A 22,699-nucleotide genomic window follows, 5' to 3' on the forward strand; every position below is an offset into this window, starting at 1 on the left:
CAGTCCAGCTTCGACTCTCCAGCTCGGACCCTCCTTCACCCCGATAGACAGACAGGCAGACCTTCCTCTCCACTTCCCTCCTTCATGATTACCGCCACGATCCGGCCGACACGATGAAGGCCTGGGGAGCTACCAAGGCTGCCGCCTTGCTGCTGACTTCCCTCTGTACGACGCCACATTTACTCGTCCAAGCCAAGGACGAGCCCACCATCGCCGTCAAGCAATTCGCCCACTTCCCCGAGAGACTCCAATACTTCGACCAGTCTGATATAATCCTGTTCCAGGACGTCATCGACCGGAATGTCTACCAGTCCACCAACGGTGGTGAGACATGGGACCGTGTAGCCGATGTCCCCGAGGGCAAAGCGGTCGCCCTCTTCATGCACGAGTTCAGCAATGAGCGTGCCTACATCATGACCGAGGGCATGACCCACTACATGACCCTCGACCGGGGCAAGACCTGGAAGTCATTCTTTACCGATGCCGAGATGAGCATATTCAGGTCCAGTGTATTCAACTTCCACGCCAGCGACCCCGATCGCATTATATTCAATGGCATGGACTGCCAGAGCATCTTCTGTGACGAGATCACAATGTACACAACAGATGGCTTCAAGAGCGATGCCAAGTTTCTCCGCGGCAACACCGCCGGATGTTGGTGGGCAAAATCCTCGGATCTGTTCACAACCGGCCAGGAGGACCTGGACAAGCAGCGCATCCTGTGCGCCGTGAGGGACACCTTCTCGCCCCTTAGACAGGACAATCGCTTGCTTATCTCGGACAACTACTTCGCTGCCAAGGATGCGAAGGGTGTGATACAGGAGTTCGAGCCGAACCTGGACACCAACAGGCCCGTCCAGGGTATTGTGAACGTTGCTGCGGTGAAGAAGTTCTTGCTGGTTGCCACTACTTCTCTCAACACGGATGAGATGGCCTTGTTCGTCACCGATGACACCCTTAAGTGGCATCGCGCCATGTTCCCTACAGACCATCGCCTCGACCAAGAGGCTTACACCGTGTTGGAGAGCACAAATTACAGCATCCAGGTTGATGTCATGACCACGCGCCCATCCAACCCGATGGGTGTCATGTTCACGAGTAACTCCAACGGCACGTTCTTCACCCGCAACATCGAGCATACCAACCGTAACATGATGGGGAATGTCGACTTTGAGAAGATCGCCGGTATACAGGGAATATTTCTGGTTAATAAGGTGGTCAACTATGAAGAGGTGGAAAAGAGCTTCTTGGCCGAGAAAAAGATCATCTCTGAGATCACTCATGACGACGGACGAACGTTCGACTATGTGCAGACGCATGACGCAGGCGACAAGATACATCTGCACTCTGTGACACAGATGAACAATGTCGGCCGAGTCTTCTCAAGCCCAGCTCCTGGGTTGGTCATGGCCAATGGCAATGCTGGAGAATACCTGAAATCTCCCTCGGAGGCGAATCTGTACATCTCCGACGATGCCGGCATGCATTGGCTAGAGGGCCCGAAAGGGCTACACAAGTTCGAGTTTGGAGATCAAGGCAACGTTTTGGTCGCGATCCGCGACTCTGACAAGCCCGACGTCGGTGAGATCAAGTATTCTCTAAACCACGGAAAGGACTGGAGGACCACCAAGTTTCCAGAAGGTCTGGAGATCAAGCCCTGGATCCTCACCACGACCCCTGACTCGACTAGTCTCAAGTTTATCCTCACCGGTCAGACTGGCGACGAATCGAACCCCAAATACCATGTCATTGCTATCGACTTTGAGGGTCTGCACGAACGCACTTGCGAGAAAGGGGACATGGAGGAATGGTCGGCCAGGGTGGATAAAGACGGCAAGCCTACATGTCTCATGGGCCATACGCAGAAGTACACGCGCAGAAAGAAGGATGCCGACTGCTTTATGAAACAGGAATTCCACCTGGTCACGTCCGAGACGAACGACTGTGAATGCACCGATAAAGACTTTGAATGCGACTACAACTTTCGAAGAGAGGACGGCGAGTGTAAAGCCGCCGGTCCAGTCATCGCACCAGATGGTGCTTGCAAGAATGCAGGCCCCGACGACACCTTCAAAGGCTCTTCAGGATGGCGCTTGATCCCTGGAAATACCTGCAAGAGGACATCCGGCAAGCAGAAGGATGACCCGGTGGAGCGCAAGTGCAGCGACTCGCAGTCGCCGCCCAAGGCGCCTGGCAGCGGCAAGGTTGATGCGTCACAGTATGTCTTCAAAAATTCCAGAGATGTCGAGAAGCATTATCTTGACCGCGGCGAATCGAGTTCTTCCGACGACGAAACTATCATCGCCAGGGGCGATGGTAAGATCATGATCACCCATGACGCCGGCAAGACTTGGAAGCAGCCTGAGGCATTGAACAGTCAGTATTGGGGGATTGTTTTGCACACCTACTTTAAGGACGTGGCCTTTTTCATCAAGTCAGATGGAAAGGTCACCTACACGATCAACAGAGGCAGCGCCTATGATGAATTCAAGGCGCCTACGGAACCCAACTTGGAGTCACGGAAATCACCACTCTCTTTCCACCCTGACAAGAAGGATTGGCTCATCTGGACCGGCCGAAAGTGTGTTTCTGAGAAGAATTGTTACGACGAAGCCTCACTTTCCAAGGACCGTGGGGATAACTGGAAGACTATCATGCGGTATGTCGACCGGTGTGAGTTCACCGGATCCAGTTCATTTAGGTTCCGCAACAGCGACCAGATCATCTGCAAAAACAGGCAGCGGGAAGATAGTGATACTTCCAACAACCCCTGGATACTTAGTGGCAGCAACGACTTCTTCGACACCAAGAAGGTACTCCAAAATGATGTCAAGGACTTCGCGACCATGTCAGAGTTCATCGTCGTGGCAACCGAGAACACCACGAAAAGTACGCTCCGGGCTTTGGCCAGTCTTGATGGAGAGACATATGCTGAGGCTCACTTCCCGTATGGCTTCGAGGTTCCTCACCAGCACGCATATACCGTTCTAGACAGCTCCACTCACGCTGTGAACCTGTTTGTCGCTACTGAGACATCAGATGACGTTGAACACGGAGATATCATGAAGAGTAACTCCAACGGCACCTCTTACGTCATGTCCATCTCAGGCGTCAACTGTAATAAGAATTACTTTGTGGACTTTGAGAAGATGCTGGGCCTCGAGGGCGTTACGATGGTCAATATTTACGCAAACCGGGACAAGAAAAACGAGCCAAAGAAGCTTCGCACACAGATCAGCCATAACGATGGCGCCGAGTGGGCATACCTCCCGCCTCCTGACAGGGATTCTGAGGACAAGAAGTTTGAATGCAGTGGCAAGGGTGACGAGAAGTGCGCCCTGCACATTCATGGTTACACCGAACGCAGGGATCACCGCAAGACGTTTTCATCTGCTGGAGCTGTTGGTCTCATGTTTGGCTGGGGTAACGTTGGTCCGTACCTGGGCAAGCTTGATGATTCTGACACGTACATGACCACCGACGCCGGCATCAGCTGGAAGCAAGTGAAAAAGGGTCGCTGGCTATGGCAGTATGGGGATCAGGGCTCTATTGTTGTCCTGGTCCCATTGGACAAGAAGACGAAGACTGTGTCGTACACAATGGACGAGGGCAGAACTTGGACTGACTATGACTTTGCCGAGAGCGAGAGGAAGGTCACTGACTTCACTACTCAAGCATCTGGCGTCTCGCGAAAGTTCATCGTCTGGACAGAAGACGGCGATGATACTCACGCCACGACCATCGACTTCACGGGCTTGGCTGATCGGGCGTGCGAGCAAAAGGACGACCCCGAGGAGTCCGACTACCACATCTGGTCGCCCAGCCACCCGCTCCAAGATAACGACTGCCTCTTTGGGCATGTGACGCAGTACATGCGCAAGAAGACGGACAAGAAGTGTTATAATGGGTACAGGATACAGCACGTCTACAACGTCCAGAACTGCACCTGTAGTCGCCAAGACTATGAATGGTTAGTGACTAGCACCGTACACCTTGGCATCGCATGCATAGTATCATTACTAACGTCACCAATAGCGACTACAATTACGAGCTCGATAACCACGGCTCATGCCAACTGGTCAAGGGTCTCGAGCCTATGGACCATGTGCAGTGGTGCAAGGATGACCCGTCCAGAACAGGATACTTCGAGCCAACAGGCTACCGGAAGATCCCCCTGTCAACGTGCCAAGACGGCATAGAATATGACAAGCAGGCTACTGAGCACCCCTGCCCAGGCAAGGAGCAGGAATATGCAGAGAAGCACCGCATCTCGGGCGTCGGGCTGTTCTTTGCCATCACGATCCCCTTCGCGGTGGCCGCGGCGGCCGGTTGGTACGTATACAACAACTGGAGCCACAAGTTTGGCCAGATCAGGCTGGGCGAGAACAGCAACACGTCGCCGGCTGGGTTCGGCGGCGGCGCTTTCGACTCAGACTCGCCGTGGGTGCGGTACCCAGTCATTGCGGTCAGCGCCGCGGCGGCGGTGGCAGGCGCTATCCCGCTCGTCGCCGCGGCGGTCTGGAGAGCGGGCGTCGCGGCCGTCGACAGGTGGCGCTACGGCAGCGGCGGTGGCTGGAGCAGCCTCAACGGGGGCGGCGGGCGCTTCGGCGGCAGCACAAGGCCGTTCACTACGCGGGACAGCTTCGCGCGCGGCAGGGGCGACTACGCCCACGCCGATGACGATGAGGGGGAGCTGTTGGGGGAGGACAGCGATGAGGAGGTGTAGTGGCAGCTTAGATAGATGACGAGGCCGAATCACTCGGCTCGTCGGCCGGTAGAAGGGAAGTCGGAAACGGAGGAAGGGAGGATCTTGGTGTTGTTGGGTATCTGGGCCGGTGTGAGTGATGGGCGGAGGGTAGAAATGGACGGAGGATTCAAGAGCAGCGTGGGGGGGCAACACTGTCTAGGCATAAGGCGCTGGGGAAATTTATCTGTTTTGTTGTGTTTCGTCTGATACAGGTTGGGACAATGAATGGGCGTTTATCGTCTTTGCCTACCTCACTTGATCTTGATGATGACGAGGTGTGTCTGATCATGTCCATGACCTGTGTGATGTGTTTGAAGATGGAATAGACTTCTGGCGCTGAGCAAGTGAGTTTGCGGTTGAGGTGAGGCACTTTTCAGTTTTGGTTGTGTGGGCACAGGTCGTGAGCAAAGGAGGCAATTACATCGGCCGTCCGCTGCTCTCATTGCGCTCTCGACTTACGCTCGCGACCTGTGCTGTCTACAGGCTGTGCTGCCGTCTACCTTGAGTATCGATTCCTGGCCACGACAACTGACCCTGTCCGGGGGTGGGTGGTGTGGGCCCGAGAATAGACGGGCCGGCCTGCCTGCTTGTCCATGTGAGGCTCGCCTGGGCTTCTTGACTTCCTCAATCACTCCATCTCTAACTTCCTGGCTAACTCTCTCAATGACTGGCTAAGTGTTATACTGGAAGTGCGACCTGAGCAACATCCCGGTGGGTCTGGGCCACATTTAGCCGCTGTCATTTTAAAATAGGCTCTTGATGTTGACCGGTTCCGTTGTCTTCAACACCTTACATCGTCACAGAGGTGGAAGATCTTTCTCCCTGCTGTCGCTCGTTTCGACTTGTCATCTTGAGACTGCCACGGACCTGCGAGAGGCGGCCAAGACTGCTCAAAATACCGTCGGAAGGTGAGGGGGCCCGGCACCAGCTCCTTCGGCATCAATGGTGATGGCTTCCTGCCTCCTGGTTGTGGAGCACGGGTACGCCGTCCGCTTGTCAGTAAACACTGGCGATGGAAGAACCCTTGGAACACGTAGGCGCCCGAGACACGCGATGGGGCTTGACGGAACGGTGCTCCCGGCGTCGCACCAGACCCCGGAGCAGCCACCCTTTGATCGATTGGCTGCTCGCATGTAAGGGACAAGTCATTTCTTCGCGCACGGCAGGCTGGGTAGCGTATTGCATATCCCAGCGCCTTCATTTTGAACCGCACATGCACACAGCACGAAAGTGTAGGGTGGGCACTTGACTGCAAGGAATAGGGGCATGATACGCAGCGTGGAAGGTTTGATCCGGCGGGATTGATTGGCATACACACGCAGACCGTGTATCACTCGGGACCGAAGGTTGAACCGATCTTTTCACGAAAATACTCCGTGTTCACTGCTCACTGCTCACTGTCAAAATGCGAGGGGCTCAACCGAATGGTGTGTTGCTACTCTTCTCGACCCGTGTCTATAGCAGACGCATGCAATATGCAACCTAGTGACACGCGACACCATGCCATGCATCTACAAGCGCGCCCGTGATCCCGTGCAGCCGTGTGTCAGACGGCTTTGGCTTACAGCGCATCCCAATCGGACCGGCCACTGCCTGTGCAGCCCAGAAGCCTTGGCTGCTGGGTGGTGTTGACGTCTGATCTGCTCGGCTTCTGCCTGTTGTCTGCCTGGCAGAGCCTCACGTTGGGAAATCATACTTATTTCCCCTTGCTCCCACAACAACGGCACAAGCCATCATTGAAATGGAGCCTTTCGGCCCGCTCCGTGAAACAGACTCACGCTTAGGCGCTGCCCTACGGGTGTTCCGTCGCACTCCATCCCGCGGTTGGGGTTGTGTTGTTGCTGGGAAGGGGGGGCCGGCCTCGGGCCAGCCGACTTTTTGACCTTGCTATTCTTGTACCTTGGGACTCTGAGCTTTGGAAAGAATAGTGACTAAGTGTGCATGAGAATTGTCAACAATGCATGCAACCCAGTGACCCTGGTCACAGCCCTACCTATTGGCCCCATGGTCAAATAGTCCGGGGCTGAGGACCAACGAGCGTTTGACCCAAGGGGCTGGGTCGGTGGAGCACGAGTTGCAGCAAATAGGCATCATCACGATATGCAAAGCCTTTTGCAGGGTCTCACTGTTGTTGTATCTGTTGGGACAAGATGACAGTCCTCGGGGTTGGCTCGCTAAGTGACAATTGTCATGTAGAGAGTCATGCCTGACAATAGGGCCACTAGAGTTGCAGCAAGGCGGACTAAGTTATGCAAAGTATACACAAGCTAACAATTTTTGTGCAGAGAATCTGTATAGGCATTGTACTAACATCGAATCACGACTGCAGATTGTCCGTTACCAGGTTGACGGTCAGAGCGCCTTGCTCTCCGCGGATGAACCGGAAGCAAGCAGACGTGACGCAACTTGCTACCACTACGACTTGATTCGCCAAAACCCGAACTCCTTCATTTCCTTTCACTTGAAATTTACCTATCCTCATGATGGCGAGAAATAGATCAACAGTCTCCCACCCGATGCGGATGACCGGCGGCAGCTCTCCTCGCCTATGCAGGCCGAGCTTCATCAAGCTGCCCTCTCTCCTCTTCTCTGGAGTCGACTGATTCTCAGTGTGGATGCAGCTTCGACATTAATCCTCCAGTCTAGTGTCGTGCGATCAACACCGGTTCTTTGAACCCTCCGTCAGCATTATCGAGTTCGAGGTTGAGGAAGGATGTCGTTGGTACGGTCACGAAAAGGACCAACTCAGATTCATGCGTACACACAGAGAACAAACAGACTGCTCCAAAAGCTTGAAAATTGTTTCGCTAAAAAGTGTTTTGCTATGAGCGGGAAAACGAGCGCAGATATGATCGAGATGGCTCATTAGGCTCGTCATGTCTATGATTCGATTGGAGCGCTACCTATCACCGCACTTATTCCGTCAATGCACGAGAGACTTGACGTCGGCTCAAATATTTGGAATTATCGTCGTATGATTCACGGATGGATGCCTGCAAACATGCGGTGCGAGGCAAGGCAACTGGTCGCCGTCTTCGGTGTGCTCTAAATAGCACCTGCTACACCGCAGTCATGAGCCCCAGCCCTGAGGTCGAGGCACGACTTTTTCAGACAACGTGACAAGTTCAGCTTCGATGAACTTAACCTCATAAGGATCTTATTGCATGATATGGAGGTTTGTGTGACTGGAGGAGCAGGTCTGGACTGATATCAGATGACAGTGTTATTTCCCGCTCCGAAAATTCCATCCTCAAATTCACAGACGACACGCCAGTGATGTTCCATTTTCCTGTTGAATTATTGCTACGGGCGTAAGGGAATCTTCTTTTTGAATCTTGAGCACTGTCTCCAATATGAACGAAGCTGAGGCTCATGCTGGACACATATGTAATAGAATCATTGGCCGGCCTTGACTCCGCGATTTGAGGTTGTGTGACTTTGCCACGTCGCACGGGGTGACTGAAACATCGATAAGCGAAGAAGAGCAACTGTCGCCGCTTTCCTCTGAATTATCAGGGAGAATTGAAGTAGCGCGCGGCCGAGACACGTCCAAAGCCGGTGACGGCTCCAGTGAGGTCGCAGGTTTCAGATAACGACCACCGGTTGAGACAGCATAGCATGGCATGGGCTGTGTATGAATTCGAACCGTACCATCTACCCATATAAGGGGCAAGCAGATGCGGGTTCTCGCGACAAGGTGCAGACCGACCGTCACAGCGGCTCGGTGCAGCCTAGGCCCATACAATGTCCAACATAGACAGCACCGCCACAAGGCAGAAGCTTGATATCAGGCAGCGCGCCAGCCTACGAATAAACAGTCTGGAACACAGATGTGGAGACAATTCAGCAGAGCTGAAGAGGAAGAGGAACCAGTCGAGAGATTTTCTTACCTGGTGCGCACATGGCGAGCATTCTCCGATTCATACAGCAGGTAGCCAACTTCGATGCAACCTCGGCAGGGAGCCAGTTATAGCATCGAAACCAACGGTTGCGCAGCGGATGATCATGTAGTTGGCAAAAGTTTTTTCAGCGATTCTTGTCTCTCATTTGTCCTCTTCGTCGTCAAGACGAGCCGTGGGCCTTGTCCAGGCGCCATCTCCCACACCATCTCCCCCCAAAAAGGGTCCCGCACGGCATGGCCCAACATGCCGGTAGCCTGTTGAAATCAACCTGACCAGGCCAAGGGGGCAACATCCCCGTGCTACCCATAGCATCTATTCGTGGGCATTGAAGAGTCATCCTGGGGGCTACTTGTTGGGTCCGTCGGGAGGGTTTGCCGCATGTTGGAGCGCTAGATACAGTGTCCATGTGATGGACACCGGGAGATGATAGGAATATAAAGAGGCCCCGAGTAGCATGATGTACTCTCAAGTCACCCATTGATAAAGTAACTGCGAGTAGCAGACCTTCCATGATTTCTCTTTTATCATGTTCTGAGCTCTATGTTCCACGTGCTCCACAGAAAGTCGAAGCTTGCCCTGAGTATCGCCATTCACAGAGTCAATAACACAGCTTTGATATCCCCTCGGTTTACAAATCTATGCTCAAAGGCTGCGTCAGCTTCTTCAGTTTGCCTTAAGTTGGAACTCCCGGGTCTGCTATTCGGTCCGCTGGGTATTGCTGACCACCTTTCAGGTTTCGTCTCACTACGACCTCACAATCCTTCTCTTCCGTGATCCTCTACCTCCCAAGCCAGACCCTTGGGTAGACTAGCACCGAGCATATTGATCCTTCCATATCTACCCTGCACATCCGAAAGACGTGATCCGACAGAAAAGCTCTTCTCCAGTCGTCTCGGCCCTTCTTGCTGCGAAGCACAACACCATATCCTCTCCGTCTTCTTCAAGGCATCGTTCACTTTTCTCGTGCACCCAAAGAGCATTTCGCGATCTGTACATTTCAAGTCTTGAACAAGACACGAGCCCGACGACTTGAATTTGCGGAAGTCAAGATTATTTTTGGTACAGCGCACAGCATCTACTTACGACCGATTGCACACATATTACAAGGCACTAACTTGATAGACTATACCAGGTGTCTTGAGATATATACTGGCAAACATCAAAGATCACAAGAAGAAGCAGTAAGATGTTCACGGCAACCAGAATTATGCTCTCGAGGACACTCAAGAGATCCTTGCCCTGTCGGCCGCTGCTACTTCCTCAGCAGCGAGGCCTAGCCTCTCACGCCGACAAGACTACCCGCCCAGGTGATGAGCACCCAGCACACGAGTCTCTCAAGAAAGCTTCCTTCAAGCCTCATCACCCTGTCTCGACGGCTATAGCCTGGGGTGAAGAATTCTGGCGCAATGTTCCTGCCTACAGAGATGTGTCCAAGGAGCAATTTCTTTCGTACCGCTGGAGTGTAAGTGGTGGCCCATTTGTTTAGGTTTCACGCGGCATAGATATCTTGACTGTCTCTCAATACAGCTATCTAATTTGAACTATGAGAAACAGATAAAAAATTGCATTGACAGTATGGATAGGCTTCACGCCTTTCTGAACTCAGTGCTACCAGAAGAGATCCCAGACGGTGCAGGTAGCCAGTCCAAAGAGCAGCTAATGGAGGACATATATTATGGTGCTAAGGCGGCTCCGATGTCCATTCGCATTACGCAAGTCCAACCCCGGCCTCTCGGCTTTACAACCACGCTGACATTATGTCCTAGCCCATATCTCCTCAGCCGCATCAACTGGGAGGATCCAAGGAACGACCCGATCTTCCGCCAGTTTATCCCCATGAAATCTTTGCTCCTTCCGGACCACCCGAAACTTGAATTGGATTCTTTGCACGAGAAAGGAGATGAACCCGTTGATGGGCTGGTCCACAGATATCCGGACAAGGCGTTGTTCCTCGGTGAGTAGATGAACCTCTCCTTATATCACACTCTAGCCTAGATACTTATTGTAGCTTACGCAACCGACAGCCGTATCTGTTTGCCCAACTTACTGCGCCTACTGCACCCGCGCACGCGCAGTTGGGGGCAACACTGAGTGTGTGACGAAGCAGTCATACAAGCCGGGACGCACTCGATGGGACGAGATCTTCACCTACATCGAGGCCAACCCGCAGCTACAAGATATCGTGATTTCAGGAGGCGACTCGTTCTACATCCACCCCGAGCACATTCGCATGATCGGAGACCGTCTAATCAATAGTGAGTGATTCGAACAAGAGCCCCCCCCCCTCCCAAGCATCCTCCCTCCGTTCACCGCGAGCGTTCACACAACTTACTGACTAAACTTTCAGTCCCCCACATCCGCCGCTTCCGCTTCGCGTCCAAAGGACTGGCGGTCGCACCCATGCGGTTCATTGACACGGCCGACGACTGGGCCGACGCGCTCATCGAAGTCTCGCAGAAGGCGAGAGATGCTGGCAAGGCCATGGCCTTGCACACACACTTCAACCACCCCAACGAGTTCTCATGGATCACTGAGGTCGCGGCACAAAGGCTGAACGCGGCCAATGTGACCGTCCGGAACCAGACTGTGCTGCTGAAGGGCATCAACGACGACTACCAGACGATGTCGACCCTGATCAGGAAGCTCGCTGATAACAACGTCACGCCGGTCAGTAGTCTCTGACTTCGTAGTTCCTATTCTCTTTAGACCCATAGTTATTGACTTTGTTATCATAGTATTACGTCTACATTTGCGACATGGTTAAGAATAGCGAGCACTTCCGCACGCCGCTTCAGACCCTGCTCGACCTGGAGGTCCAGATCCGGGGCACTATCGCGGGCTTCAACATGCCCCAATTCATCGTCGACCTCCCAGGTGGTGGCGGCAAGCGCATCGGCTCGACGTACGAGTCCTATGATCGTGAGACTGGAGTGTCGAAGTTCAAATCACCGGCCATCACAACTGCGTCCGGTGCTTACAGTTGGAGGAGGAAGAAGCCCGAAGTGTTTGAGTACCATGATCCAATCGGCCACAATGCCCGTGTCGATCTCAATAACTAAGGTTGAGGAACTCCTCTTTGTTGTGGGAATTTTGCAACTAGTTGACGAGAATTTCAAATTGTATCTAGCACCCTTTTGATCGCCCCTCAATCTTTGTCTTGTCTTGGTTCAATTGATTTTACAACAACCACCTCCAGGTGATGAAGGAATACTGAGAGACTGAGCTATTTATTTCATGATTAGAGTTCTTCTGTACAATTTATTTCTTGTGATTATCTGAAATATACACAGTCTTTCTGGCAGTGAAGCAGCAGCAGACTACGACTCTGAGGGTTGACGATAGCGCGCTGGCGGATGATTTGACTGCCACATCCCTGCAAATTGGTGTAAGATGATTGGCTGATGCTACAAATCCGACTAATCAGAGCCCCTGTCTGTTAGCACATTGACAGCTGTCATGCGATGGATGGATTTGGGAGCGAAGGCTCAACTGCCCTTCATAGAATGAATCAGATATATGAGATCAACCGCTGATCTTCCCCATGTTGCGCAGGATTGATCCCTTGAACAGGCGATGATCGATCCTGCCCGTGCAATCTCGCCAAAGTGTCCGTGCTGCCCTAGCTCGCCCGGGGGCCCCATTGCTATTTAAAAAAAACTGCCACTCCTTATCGTGAAAACCCTTCCTCACATGACCGATGACGGACGCAGTATGAGTGACGCGAGAGAGGACCAGTGCCCCAGTGATTGTATGCGTTATTATCTGGTAGCTCAAGAGTTGGGTTGTGGCGGAGACACCGTTGCGGTCGCAATCCCAAGGTAAGACATGGGGAAATGAAAATGGCATGATGGAGGGACAAGACATGAGTCCCTGCACTCTATATAAAATTGGCATTATGGGTCTGTATAAACCGAGAATAGACATCGCCCGGCAGCCGTTGCGTCTGTGTGCTCGCGATCAGTGTCTGCCCTGCGCGTGTCCCCCGATCGCACGGCTGGGAACCATTCCGAGATCCATGGGGTCCATCCAACTTCCGAACATTGGGATATATATCGCAAGGTAATTGGGAATTATAGGGGGGATACTGTCACGGCCTTAAGTCTCTCGGCTCTGTCTCACTGTTGTAGTCGTCATCAGCGGTCAATCTCGTTCATCTTCGTCCACGACACCTTCTCCCAAGGGGCTTCCTTGCTCGGCCTTGTCCGGATGGGCACTCGATGAATGACAATATGTTGGACGTCGCTGGGAAATTTGGCCTAGGGACGGACTTCTGCTCATCCGAAGACAATTTATTTCTTTGTTGTCGAGGGGCTCCCCCGTTGCTGTCTCATCCTGACGTGCCGGCCCATCGCGGAGGCCGGTCGACCTGCAGATGTTGCTGAGCGCAGTTTCTGCTAAATGAAATCACGATGGACATCTTGAACCAGAATTCCTCAAGGAGAACTGCCAAGAGAAGAAACGTTGAAAATCTCGAGGGTGATCGGCATATAAACATCGGTAATCCTCCGATGTCGTAGACCAACGCCGGCCGAGACCACGACGAGGGCTTTTGTTGTATTACCTGATTGAAATCAAAGTAAAGATGTGTCCTATCTCAGATTTGACTGCAGTAAATAGCAAGTCACAGCTTACCGCTTCGATCTGTCATCCTGTCCCATTCGTTCGCAAGGCGTGCCCTGCGAAGAGAGAGCAACGAAAGCACAGAGTTGACATACATGTTTTTCTCGAAGCATAAAGAAAATGACATATGTGCAAAGCTAGCAAGAGGAATGAGTGGTCCACATCGATCCGCCTTACGGAAGCTCCAGCTCAGATGTTAAATTACTGGCTGTGGCAGTGGAACAAACTCGAATGTTTCAGCGATGCTTCGAACCGCACACTGTCTCATCGATTGCTACGATTGTACAAAACTATCGCGCAAGATTTAAGCTTATTTCTGTGAGTGTGGGAACAGGCTCACCTGTGATTCCACGCAGGACGGATTTAGACCTTCCAATGCGACAGGAAACTGCGCTTTCCGGCTGAGATCTAAGCTGAGGACACCCTGGAAAAAGGTTGACGCCAACTCAACGGAGACGCTCTTGCTCTCGGGCCGGATCTCCGTAGTAGGATGCGATGGTCCCAACCGTCGGTTCGAAGACCGACAGCGGCTGAGGATTCTCACACTGAGCAGCAAACCACGCACGGGACAGGCCCAGCAACCCCTGACGACGAGTGAATTGATACTCTGCACCCTTCAAGACGTGGCAGGCAGCCCAAAATATGACAGGTCACGATGGCTGCGGTAGCAGCCCAAGCGACGTCTCAGGTGCCTGGTTCAACAAGATGGCTCCCAGGTGGAAATTCTCCGATGGTTTCGCATGCGACGTAGCCATGGAGGACGTTTGCACTCAGGGTCCTGTAACAGACTTTGTTCGACAACAATTCACACCGCTTCATAGAAGCCAAGGCCCTGCAGGCAGCCGTGCGACCAGCGTTCGAGCTTGTTGGTGTTGGGGTTCAGTCTTTCCGGACCCCTTCTATCAGCTATCAGCTGGGGGAGATCAAAAGCATGCGCGACATCGATTTTAATTTCCACCGTTGTGGAGAAGGCCGGTCCCAGGAGTCCGGAATTTGCATCCTATACGTCACAATACGAACACATGTGCAACCCCAGATTCAAGGGCAATAGTCTTTGTCAATTCTCATAGTTTTCTTTTCCCAGGATCCTTGGGCTGATCTACGACCGGATGAGCAAGACAGCGAAAGCAAGATGTGCGGTGGTGCGGAGCCATGAGCAACATGAGGCTGCTCCTCGCGGGCACGCGACTCGTGCATGGCGTTAGCACTACGGCAGGACTCGGCTTTGCCTATTGTGTCAATCGATCTTGGCTCTGGCAGCCTTCGCTAACACCGAGTCAATCTTCGACACATCTTTTTCTCGAGGCCCTCGGGTTTCTGACACTTGAGACAGTGTGCATACACACCCAGGAGCCTGCTGCTGATAGCGTGAAGCTGGCTTGACTAAGGTGTCGCACATTGGCGGGGCTGGTCTTTGTTTCCACCAGCGAGCATCCGGCAAGCATCCAGGCATGTCGCTGGTCTGGAACTGGAACAAAGAACAATGCAGGAACTGGAAACTCTTTGCAGGGACGTGGCTGTCAGTCACCACGTGCGCTCCCGAGACGAGAACATCATTCGAGAACAATCAACCATAGTGCCCGGACACGTGGACAGTTTTACGTGAACCAGGTTGTTCCATCGCCACTACTCGTGCCTCGGAACATCAATAGAATGTTCGTGGGCTTATCAGACACTAGCCCATCTCCGCCAATGCCTGCCCATGGACCGTCTAGCAGGACGGGACGGTACCAGATTCAATAGTCGGGGGGCGACACTGACGATTCGGTCACGTCGTGCCGCACGAGGCTTGAGTGCCCACCACCGCAGCGTGCCCACTCTTGTCCTCCATGCACTGCCAGCGAGACGCCGGACGGCCCAGGGCCCCTCCTCCCCACAGCTGCGGCGCCTACGTATTGCGTGCAGCACCCTCAGCACGAGGGGACCTTTTTCACGCGTGCCTAGAGTCAGTCTCTCTCAGCCGGGTGGGTGCTGGACTGACCACTGGGACTGGGGCACGGCAGATGCCGTCTGTCTACCTGCACGACTTTCCCTTGGAGCAGCCTTCTCTCCCCATGCCACCTCATCGCCCGAACCCAGTACCCAGCAGATTGAGGCTCCATCACATCGTGCTTAGCGCTCCTGGGCGGGGCCCCTTGGGCAAGCTCCGAGGCTCCGAGCAGAGAATCTCCGTTGCCATTCGCCGTTTGGGGGAGCTGAGAGGTGACGGGAAGTGCAGCAGCGACGTCGCCGTGGTGACTAGTGCGCTGGTCCTGGGCCAATCCAAAAAGTGCGCGCGATCGACCAACTGGGGCGCGCCATCAGTGTTGCTACTCCACTACGCTGGTCTTGTCCCATTACCGACATCGCCCATTCTTCAGCGTCGTTGCTGTGCGATCTGCCAAAATGCGAGATTCCGTGGCTCTAAACTTTGTGCATCGCGCGCCGATCGAGAATGTTGTGCATAGGCGGCTATAGCAGCGACAAGGGGGGCTATATCCCCTCCTCGGCGCAGGCATCTCTTCTGGTGCGGTGCATGACTGGCCTGGCACGCCCGTGCGTGCTCAGTTCATTGGCGTGTTTTCTTTTGTTTCTTTTTCTTTTCAATCACGGGTGCACGGGGGGCCACATGTTCTTGATGCGGCCATGAGTGCGGCCGCAGTCGAGAACACGGCGTCGGACACAGCAGTTGTACGGGATAGTCTAGACGAGATGAAAGAAGCAGATCCGTGCGCCTCGGGAGGTGTGCTTATGCTGCGGTGACACAGCAGAGCACAAGTTGTGAAACGGTTGATCCTGTGCAAGCCCCAGGTTCCCTACAAGCGGCCAATGGCCAAGCTCCCGGAGCGGAGTATGAGGCAGAGAGACCTTTCTTGGTGTGAAGTGTGATACGGACTTTGGACGAGCCTGGACGTCTCCTCGCAGCAAACTTCTAAGCAGCCATGGCAACTGGGGCCGAGGCCTCATACGATTTAGAAGTGGCTTGCTGAACGCGAGTAGGATTTTCTTGGGGTGGCGTAGCGCTAGAGAAACTTGTTCCGCGCCTGATGATAGCAAACGAGAAGCCACAGGAACGCGACGATCTGTGGTAGGAAGGCTCCTCCGGTTCTGTGGCAGACTTGACAGCGGAGGCCGCGTCGGTTGGCAGGGTGCCCGCGGCCAGAGAAGCTCCAAAGGTCGGCCGGCAGTGATTGGCAAGCTTTCATGCTGCTGGGACTGTCCAGTCGAATCGCTGTCTACAGGGGCAGGATCTTGGGACGAAGCAAGGGCTCTAACAGTTGTAACCGCAGGCGCCGAGTCTGAGCGTCGGCTGTTTCTCTGGCGTCCCGATTTATATACTGCTTGGCTGCCCGTTAGAACATGTTTGACATGGCAGCAGATGAGCTCGCACACGTTTGAGTCTCATATAGCTACTGACCTCACGATAGCCGGAACCTCTCAGGCAGGAAACAAGAGAGCGTTTCGCAGGCCGGCCAACAACACAGACTCACCTCTGAACGTGCGTCTTCTTTTTATTTTTCCTTTTTCACCCGGCGTCGAGAGCAGAAAGCAGTCCCTTGGATGGATGTACCTTGCAGGTTCGGGGTCGCAACAAGCCATCACATGCAGCTGCCAACTCGCAGGTGGAGCCGGCCAACCCACTTGAGGGCCTGCAGCTTGGGCAAATTGCAACCCTCAACCAAATTATCACTGAGCTAGGCAAAGTAGCGAACCAGCCCCCCTGCAAGCCCAGTTCCCAGCTAGCGAAATGGGCAGCCTCTCTTTCGAAGATCCCGAGCCGCTCACTGCACGCGCGGTGCAAGGGGTCGTGGAAGTAGTCGGCACGGGTATTGTCCAATCTGGGGTTCCAACGGATGCCACATCACGTACCAGCCTCGACTCTACGAGGTCGTTTCCCGGTACCGTGGAGGATTTAGGGTGTGATGAGTTCCTGGTCGTCGGAGAATCAAAAGACTTGCCATATCCAAATCTAAGCTCTGGCCTTGACCCGCCATTACTATCCCCTTCTTCCATCAACAGCGGCGTCTTCCACGAGGGCCTGAACCGACTGCATTCTTTCCAGGACCTCGCCAGACTCCGGCTAAAGCACGCGACCCAGATTGAGTGCTACGAGGCGAACATTCTCCAGATACCAGAGACAGACAGCGAGCTTTACGACCTCCGGGACCGCCGGTGGGCCCATCTGGAGTTCTCAGAGGACGAGGGCGGGGACGACTTAGGGGCAGACTTAAGCGGAACGGAATCCCCTTTATCGAGTTCACCATCCACCACCTCGACCTTTCTCGACTGCCAACCGCCCACGGAACGCCGCCCGTTCTCGTTTGAGGCCTTCTTCGACGCCTCGCCAGAGAGCCCTGAGGGCTCTCCGACCTTGCCGCGCCGCACTCGAGAACCGCGCCACATCACATACCGCTCCATGCCTCCCAAGACGATGCCCGAGCTGTCAGGGCTCGGCGACAGCGGCGAGGGGTCGGCCTTCCTGTCCTCGACGTGGGCGTCCTCCAACGGGGGGATCGCAGCGGCTCCTCACCACGCGCATCAGCAGCACCACCTGAGACCCCGATCGGCACCGAAGAACCTCGCGCGCTCGTCGAACCCTTTCACCGGATTCTGGGGCAGGAAGCACCAGCAGCAGCAGGATGACGTCCTTGTGGGGAAGCTGGCCGACGGCGGCCTTGACTCGGGCAGCGTTGGGAAGCGAATCAGTGACGACGGCACGGCGGTCGAGGTCCACGAGGGCAGGACGACACCGCCGCGGTCTGCTTCCGGGACGCCCAATGGCTTGAAGGATGCGAAGGAGCCGGCCAACGCATCGGAAGGCGGCGGTCCACCACCACTGACGCGCGAGGAATTCGAGGCGCTCCCCTTGGCGATACAGCGAAAGGTATGTTGGTTGAAAACTAAAAGATTATTACATGGGTCCTGTCGTTTCTCACCTTTCCTCTACCCTGCCCTATTCCAGCTGAGCGGCGCGGGAGGCGTCGCCATGGAGCCCCATTTTCAGCCGCCGGATGTTGAGGCCCTTCCATCGCGTCAGCACGTTCAGCCAGCCCTTGTGTTTTTTTTCCTTCGCGGGCCAACATTCCAGTGTTCCGAGGCGAGCATTCCGGTCTTCATTGGCTTTCCTTTCCCTGCACAACCACTCCTATTGTTGCCCGTTATCCCCCCTCCTAAGCAGGCATTGGTTTCAAGGAGACGTGCACCCAATTGGAAGTCAGCGAAGTCGCGCCGCATGATTGTTTATCAACCCGTCACCTGGGCGGCCCAATGGCACGGCATGGATACACATATGCCCTGTCCTATATGCATGCAGCCACTTTCTCAGTCAGCTGCATATTTCAGGGGCGGGAAATGGCATACGAGATTCCAGTTCCGGCAAGTGACGGGATTCGTGCGAATGTGTGTATGTGTGTGTGTGTGTGTGTTTGACGGGTCACGATAAAGCATAGCACAGCGCAGCACAGGCAAATGAACACGGCATCTGCACTGATACTACGGAACTCGGTGGAAATAGGGCGGGAGGAGGCTAAGCACCAGGAACGCGCGGAAGATCCCCTGACGGCGAGGCAAGGCCCCGGGTATGGCGGTCATTCGGCGTTTGAGGACGGGGAAGACTAGGGCTTTCCAGGCCTAGGTGCTAGCGACCATTGAACCCAACAGACGGGTGCAAGGCCCCATCTGAGCCTGTGCGCAATCGAGCTACAGGCTTGGGTCACGATATTGGGGCGGATGAGAGAAACTCGGCGGTTTTTCTGAAGCAGCCTTGCTCTCGATTCCACCTTCCGGCCGCGTCCCAAGCCCAGTAGTGCCTCTATTTTCCTCTGCCTCGCCCTCTCGACTCCCCTGATTGTGTGGGTCGGGGTCCCTTAGCTATGACGAAGGGCTTCTCCATCGGTTCCGAAAAAAGAAAGGAGAAACCAGATGATGGAAGCCGTTGGTTGCAGAGGCGCAGAGGGCCCTGGCTCTTGATTTCTGGGGGTCCCTGAGCCTTCCTTGCCAGTGTGCCTGAATCGGGAAGGGATCCAACAGAAAACCCAATTGCGACAGGCGCCCAACTCGTCCATGATCGCCAGAGCTCTTCAGCACGTTTTCCTATTCCATCCCACCGCATGAACTCTCGGTTATTTGCCTCGTCTCGTCCTGCCCTCGTCAACCCCGGATTTTTGGTTTGGGGGAATGTCGTCTTATCTTTTGATTTTTGAATTTTTGTTTCCTTTCCCCCTCATTCCTCCCCTCGTCTGTGCTTTCGATCGAACCTGATCGTCTCTGCCCAAGAGGTGCGTTTCTTATATATTGCCGTCTTACACTTACACACACACTCAATCACCATTGTCCACGCACCCACCCACACCTCCTGCGCACGCGTCCTCGAGGATCAATAGGGTTCAGCCATTCCTGGGCCAACCAAGCTCGAGCCAGTCGCAAAAAGTGGTGAGCCGAGCCCCCGAGCTGTGTGTGCTTGCTTTGTCCTGTCTGTTTGTCAGCCCTCATATCACCACCACCATCACCATTACACATGCACGGCATGACATTCCTGCGTTTTCTGTATTCATCCGCCTTCACTCCGAGGCTGCAAAAGTCCTGTCCACATTCTCCGGCTACGAGGAGCTCGCGCTCCGCTTCCGCCCCTCGTTGCATGCCTAGCTGGTTTCGCAGCAGTGGATGGATGGATGGACAGCGGAACTTGCCATACCCCATGCTACGACATGCCATGCGCTGTCCTGCAGTGCAGACAGACAGAGCCTAGGCAGAGCCTTTTTGAGAATTCAGAAGCTCGTGTTTGTCGTCACCAATTGGGAGACCGGTGGGCCCTTTCCTCGACTCGCCAGTGCAGGTGCAGGATGGGCCACTTCGCCCTTCTCGTTCGCGTATAGCAAGTGCAGAAGTGAGAGCGCTTGGGCTTCGCCGGGTGCCCCGTACACATCCCTGTTCCCATGCAGTGCTCCTGCATGCCTGCATGCCTGCATGCTTGCATGCTCGATAGTACCGTCCCACTCGAGGCATGCGCAAGCGAAGCTCTGGCCCGCTGTTCCTGTCCGCTGCCCCTCCGTTCCTGGTCGAGCTACCAGACTTCACCCGCCCGCACGAGTCGTGCGCCATGTCCCCAAGGCGTCAACAGCATCCTGTGCCTTTTCGTCTTTTTATATTCCTCGCCTTGCGTTCCTCTTGTGTTGTGTCGTTCCCACCCTGTCCATGTTCTGCCCTCGGATGATACCACACGTATCTACTTGAGACTAACATACAACTCTCCTACTCCAGTACTTCTCTACACTGGAACGTCTGCGATTTGCACAAGAATCCACCGACGTGGACGATATCTATAACCATTACGACGACATCACTTCCCACAAGAATAAGCGCCGGAAACACATCTCCAAACGCAGCACTCCAGATCCCTTCGCCATCCGCGACTCTCTGACCACGGCTGTGTCAGACTCTTCCTGGTTTATAAATCATCCAGAAAAGCTCAGAAAGACGCAACTGTCGCGGCAGGAACAGTGCGAGCTGGTCAAGCACTTGCGTGCTAGTGTCATACTCGACGCTGCGGACGAGGCAATTTACAAGCTTCGCCACAAGACCAGCAACCTGACCCTGACGCCAACTCCTGAAATTGACTGTTCCACGAGCACGCTGTCAACCAGGCGTGGAAGTTTCGATTCACTGACAGACGCAATGGCTCAGTCCCAGGCCGCCAGCAGGGAGGATCCTGCGAGAGAGAGCCTGTATGAGAGCTTCCGGTGGCTTGATGAGGAGGAGGACCTGGACCTCCGACTCTTCCTGGATGACTACCACGCGAACCTGCGGGAGGAGCTGCCACATGCGACCAAAAGCAGGCGGCCATCATTCAGGCGACACCTGTCAATCTCCAAACGGCCCTTTGGCATGCCAACGGGATCTGGCAGCCAGTCGGATACAAGGGACAGTTACACAGCACCAACGTCTCCGTCCAACAACACAACCCTTCCACAACACCAACAGCAGCAGCCAATTGCTACACAACATACTCAACGGTTATCTCGCACGCTGTCACTCATAAACCCGAGGCAGCACGTACGGTCGGAATCTCTTACAGGCATAGACCCTGGCGCGGCCCACTACCAAGATCCCGAGGCGCGGCTAAAGCTCCGAGTGTACCTGGCGTCCCCACAAAAGTTCGACGAGGCTATTGAATTCGGATTTCCGGCAACAGACTCCGTGCAGGCACCCTCCACCCTTTCAACCCGACGTTCTGTGGTCAGGAAGCGCCAGTCACGGCTGCAGCTGAAAGACGACTCAGCCGACCACATGAGGTCTTTTCTGGACGACGGCGACGACGAGGACCTGAGTGATGACGACGACGACGACGCTAGCAGCATCTCAGACCCAGACTCGCCCAGGACGCCCCACCTGGGCGGCTTGACGCCTCCCCCTGGCCACCACCGCCCTACAAGGATCTCGACCGACCCGCTCCACAAAGCAGCCCAGCGGGGCGGCCAGGTAGCGCGGGAGCCGAACGACGCGTACGCGCAGATCCCGGCCAACTCGCGTGAGATGACCCTGCGGATGACACTGACGAGGCCTGACCTGAGGGCGGACGATGAGCAGATCTACGGATGGCAGGCCGCGCAGCAGGCGGCGTACCAGCCGCCCGCGGGAAGGCAGAGTCAGCAGTCCAATGGGGCGAGGGGCGACGAGCAGGCGCCGGAGTACCTGTCGCCGCCGCAGCAGCAGCAGGGCCCAACCTACATGTCCCAGGGCCGGACACCCAAGGAGAGCATCGAGGCTATCCTGACGGGGACTGATCACTGGAGCCCTGAGGCGGCAGCCGGCGGCGACAAGGGTTTCATGAAGAGGATCTTCAACCGCGTTAGGAGGGCTTAGTGGACTCTTCGCCTGCGGTGTCCTGACCTGGGGCACATTTACCCTCGGTCTCAGTGCTCGAGGGACTTAAAACCATCCTGAGTGATGGCATGTTCCCACCTGTCTCATCACATACAATGGCTTCGATCCCAGGACATAGCCGGATCGAATGAAGCTGCAGGCTCAAACTGGGGATGTTTCCGGCTAAAAGAGGGAAGGAAGGGATGTTGCGCATAAGCTGGCCCCCGTGGGTCACGAATCACCATTCACCATGGCACATTAGCAAGCACATTCGTTCGTTATCATTATCCTAAAGGCATCATCATCATATCTTGGCAGGGAGTTTCTGGGTCAAATCAAATGGGATCGGGAGAGGCGCAGTTCGCTCATATTAAATGGTTTACTTTCTTTTTGTGTGTGTGGAGCGAAAGGAGCCTTGCCTTGTTTTGTATCTATTTGTAGCCTACTACGCAACACTCAAGTGCTGAGTATTGCCAGTAACATAGTCATCGATGCGTTTCGAGATTTTCCCCTGTGTCAAAGTGCGCATTCATTCGATCTTGACGGTGGTCTCGCTCGTGATGCTTACTTTTCGTGTTTCTCTCCCAGG

The 22,699-nt window shown here is 54.5% G+C and overlaps 4 protein-coding genes across 4 annotated transcripts; all 4 read left to right on the top strand.

The window, feature by feature from the left end:
- Nucleotides 1-113: 113 nt before the first annotated feature.
- On the top strand, nt 114-4,726 carry J7T55_007101 (vacuolar protein sorting targeting protein pep1; the record flags this gene model as incomplete). The annotated part of the gene is made up of 2 exons (XM_053134150.1): nt 114-3,970; nt 4,036-4,726. 2 exons carry the CDS (start codon nt 114-116, stop codon nt 4,724-4,726), a joined length of 4,548 nt encoding a protein of 1,515 aa, XP_052988052.1.
- Nucleotides 4,727-9,835: 5,109 nt separating this feature from the next.
- J7T55_007102 (uncharacterized protein) lies at nt 9,836-11,708 on the top strand (the record flags this gene model as incomplete). The annotated part of the gene is made up of 6 exons (XM_053134151.1): nt 9,836-10,111; nt 10,177-10,346; nt 10,416-10,603; nt 10,674-10,904; nt 10,997-11,316; nt 11,385-11,708. 6 exons carry the CDS (start codon nt 9,836-9,838, stop codon nt 11,706-11,708), a joined length of 1,509 nt encoding a protein of 502 aa, XP_052988053.1.
- Nucleotides 11,709-16,996: 5,288 nt separating this feature from the next.
- J7T55_007103 (uncharacterized protein) lies at nt 16,997-18,867 on the top strand (the record flags this gene model as incomplete). The annotated part of the gene is made up of 3 exons (XM_053134153.1): nt 16,997-18,133; nt 18,212-18,545; nt 18,704-18,867. The coding sequence occupies 3 exons, from the start codon at nt 16,997-16,999 to the stop codon at nt 18,865-18,867; spliced, it is 1,635 nt and encodes a 544-aa protein (XP_052988054.1).
- Nucleotides 18,868-20,251: 1,384 nt separating this feature from the next.
- On the top strand, nt 20,252-22,110 carry J7T55_007104 (uncharacterized protein; the record flags this gene model as incomplete). The annotated part of the gene is made up of 2 exons (XM_053134154.1): nt 20,252-20,374; nt 20,509-22,110. 2 exons carry the CDS (start codon nt 20,252-20,254, stop codon nt 22,108-22,110), a joined length of 1,725 nt encoding a protein of 574 aa, XP_052988055.1.
- Between the last annotated feature and the right edge of the window lie 589 nt (nt 22,111-22,699).

This window comes from Diaporthe amygdali (assembly GCF_026229845.1).
Source record: "Diaporthe amygdali strain CAA958 chromosome Unknown NODE_42_length_345209_cov_65_521073, whole genome shotgun sequence".
NCBI classification, from domain to species: Eukaryota; Fungi; Ascomycota; class Sordariomycetes; order Diaporthales; family Diaporthaceae; genus Diaporthe; species Diaporthe amygdali.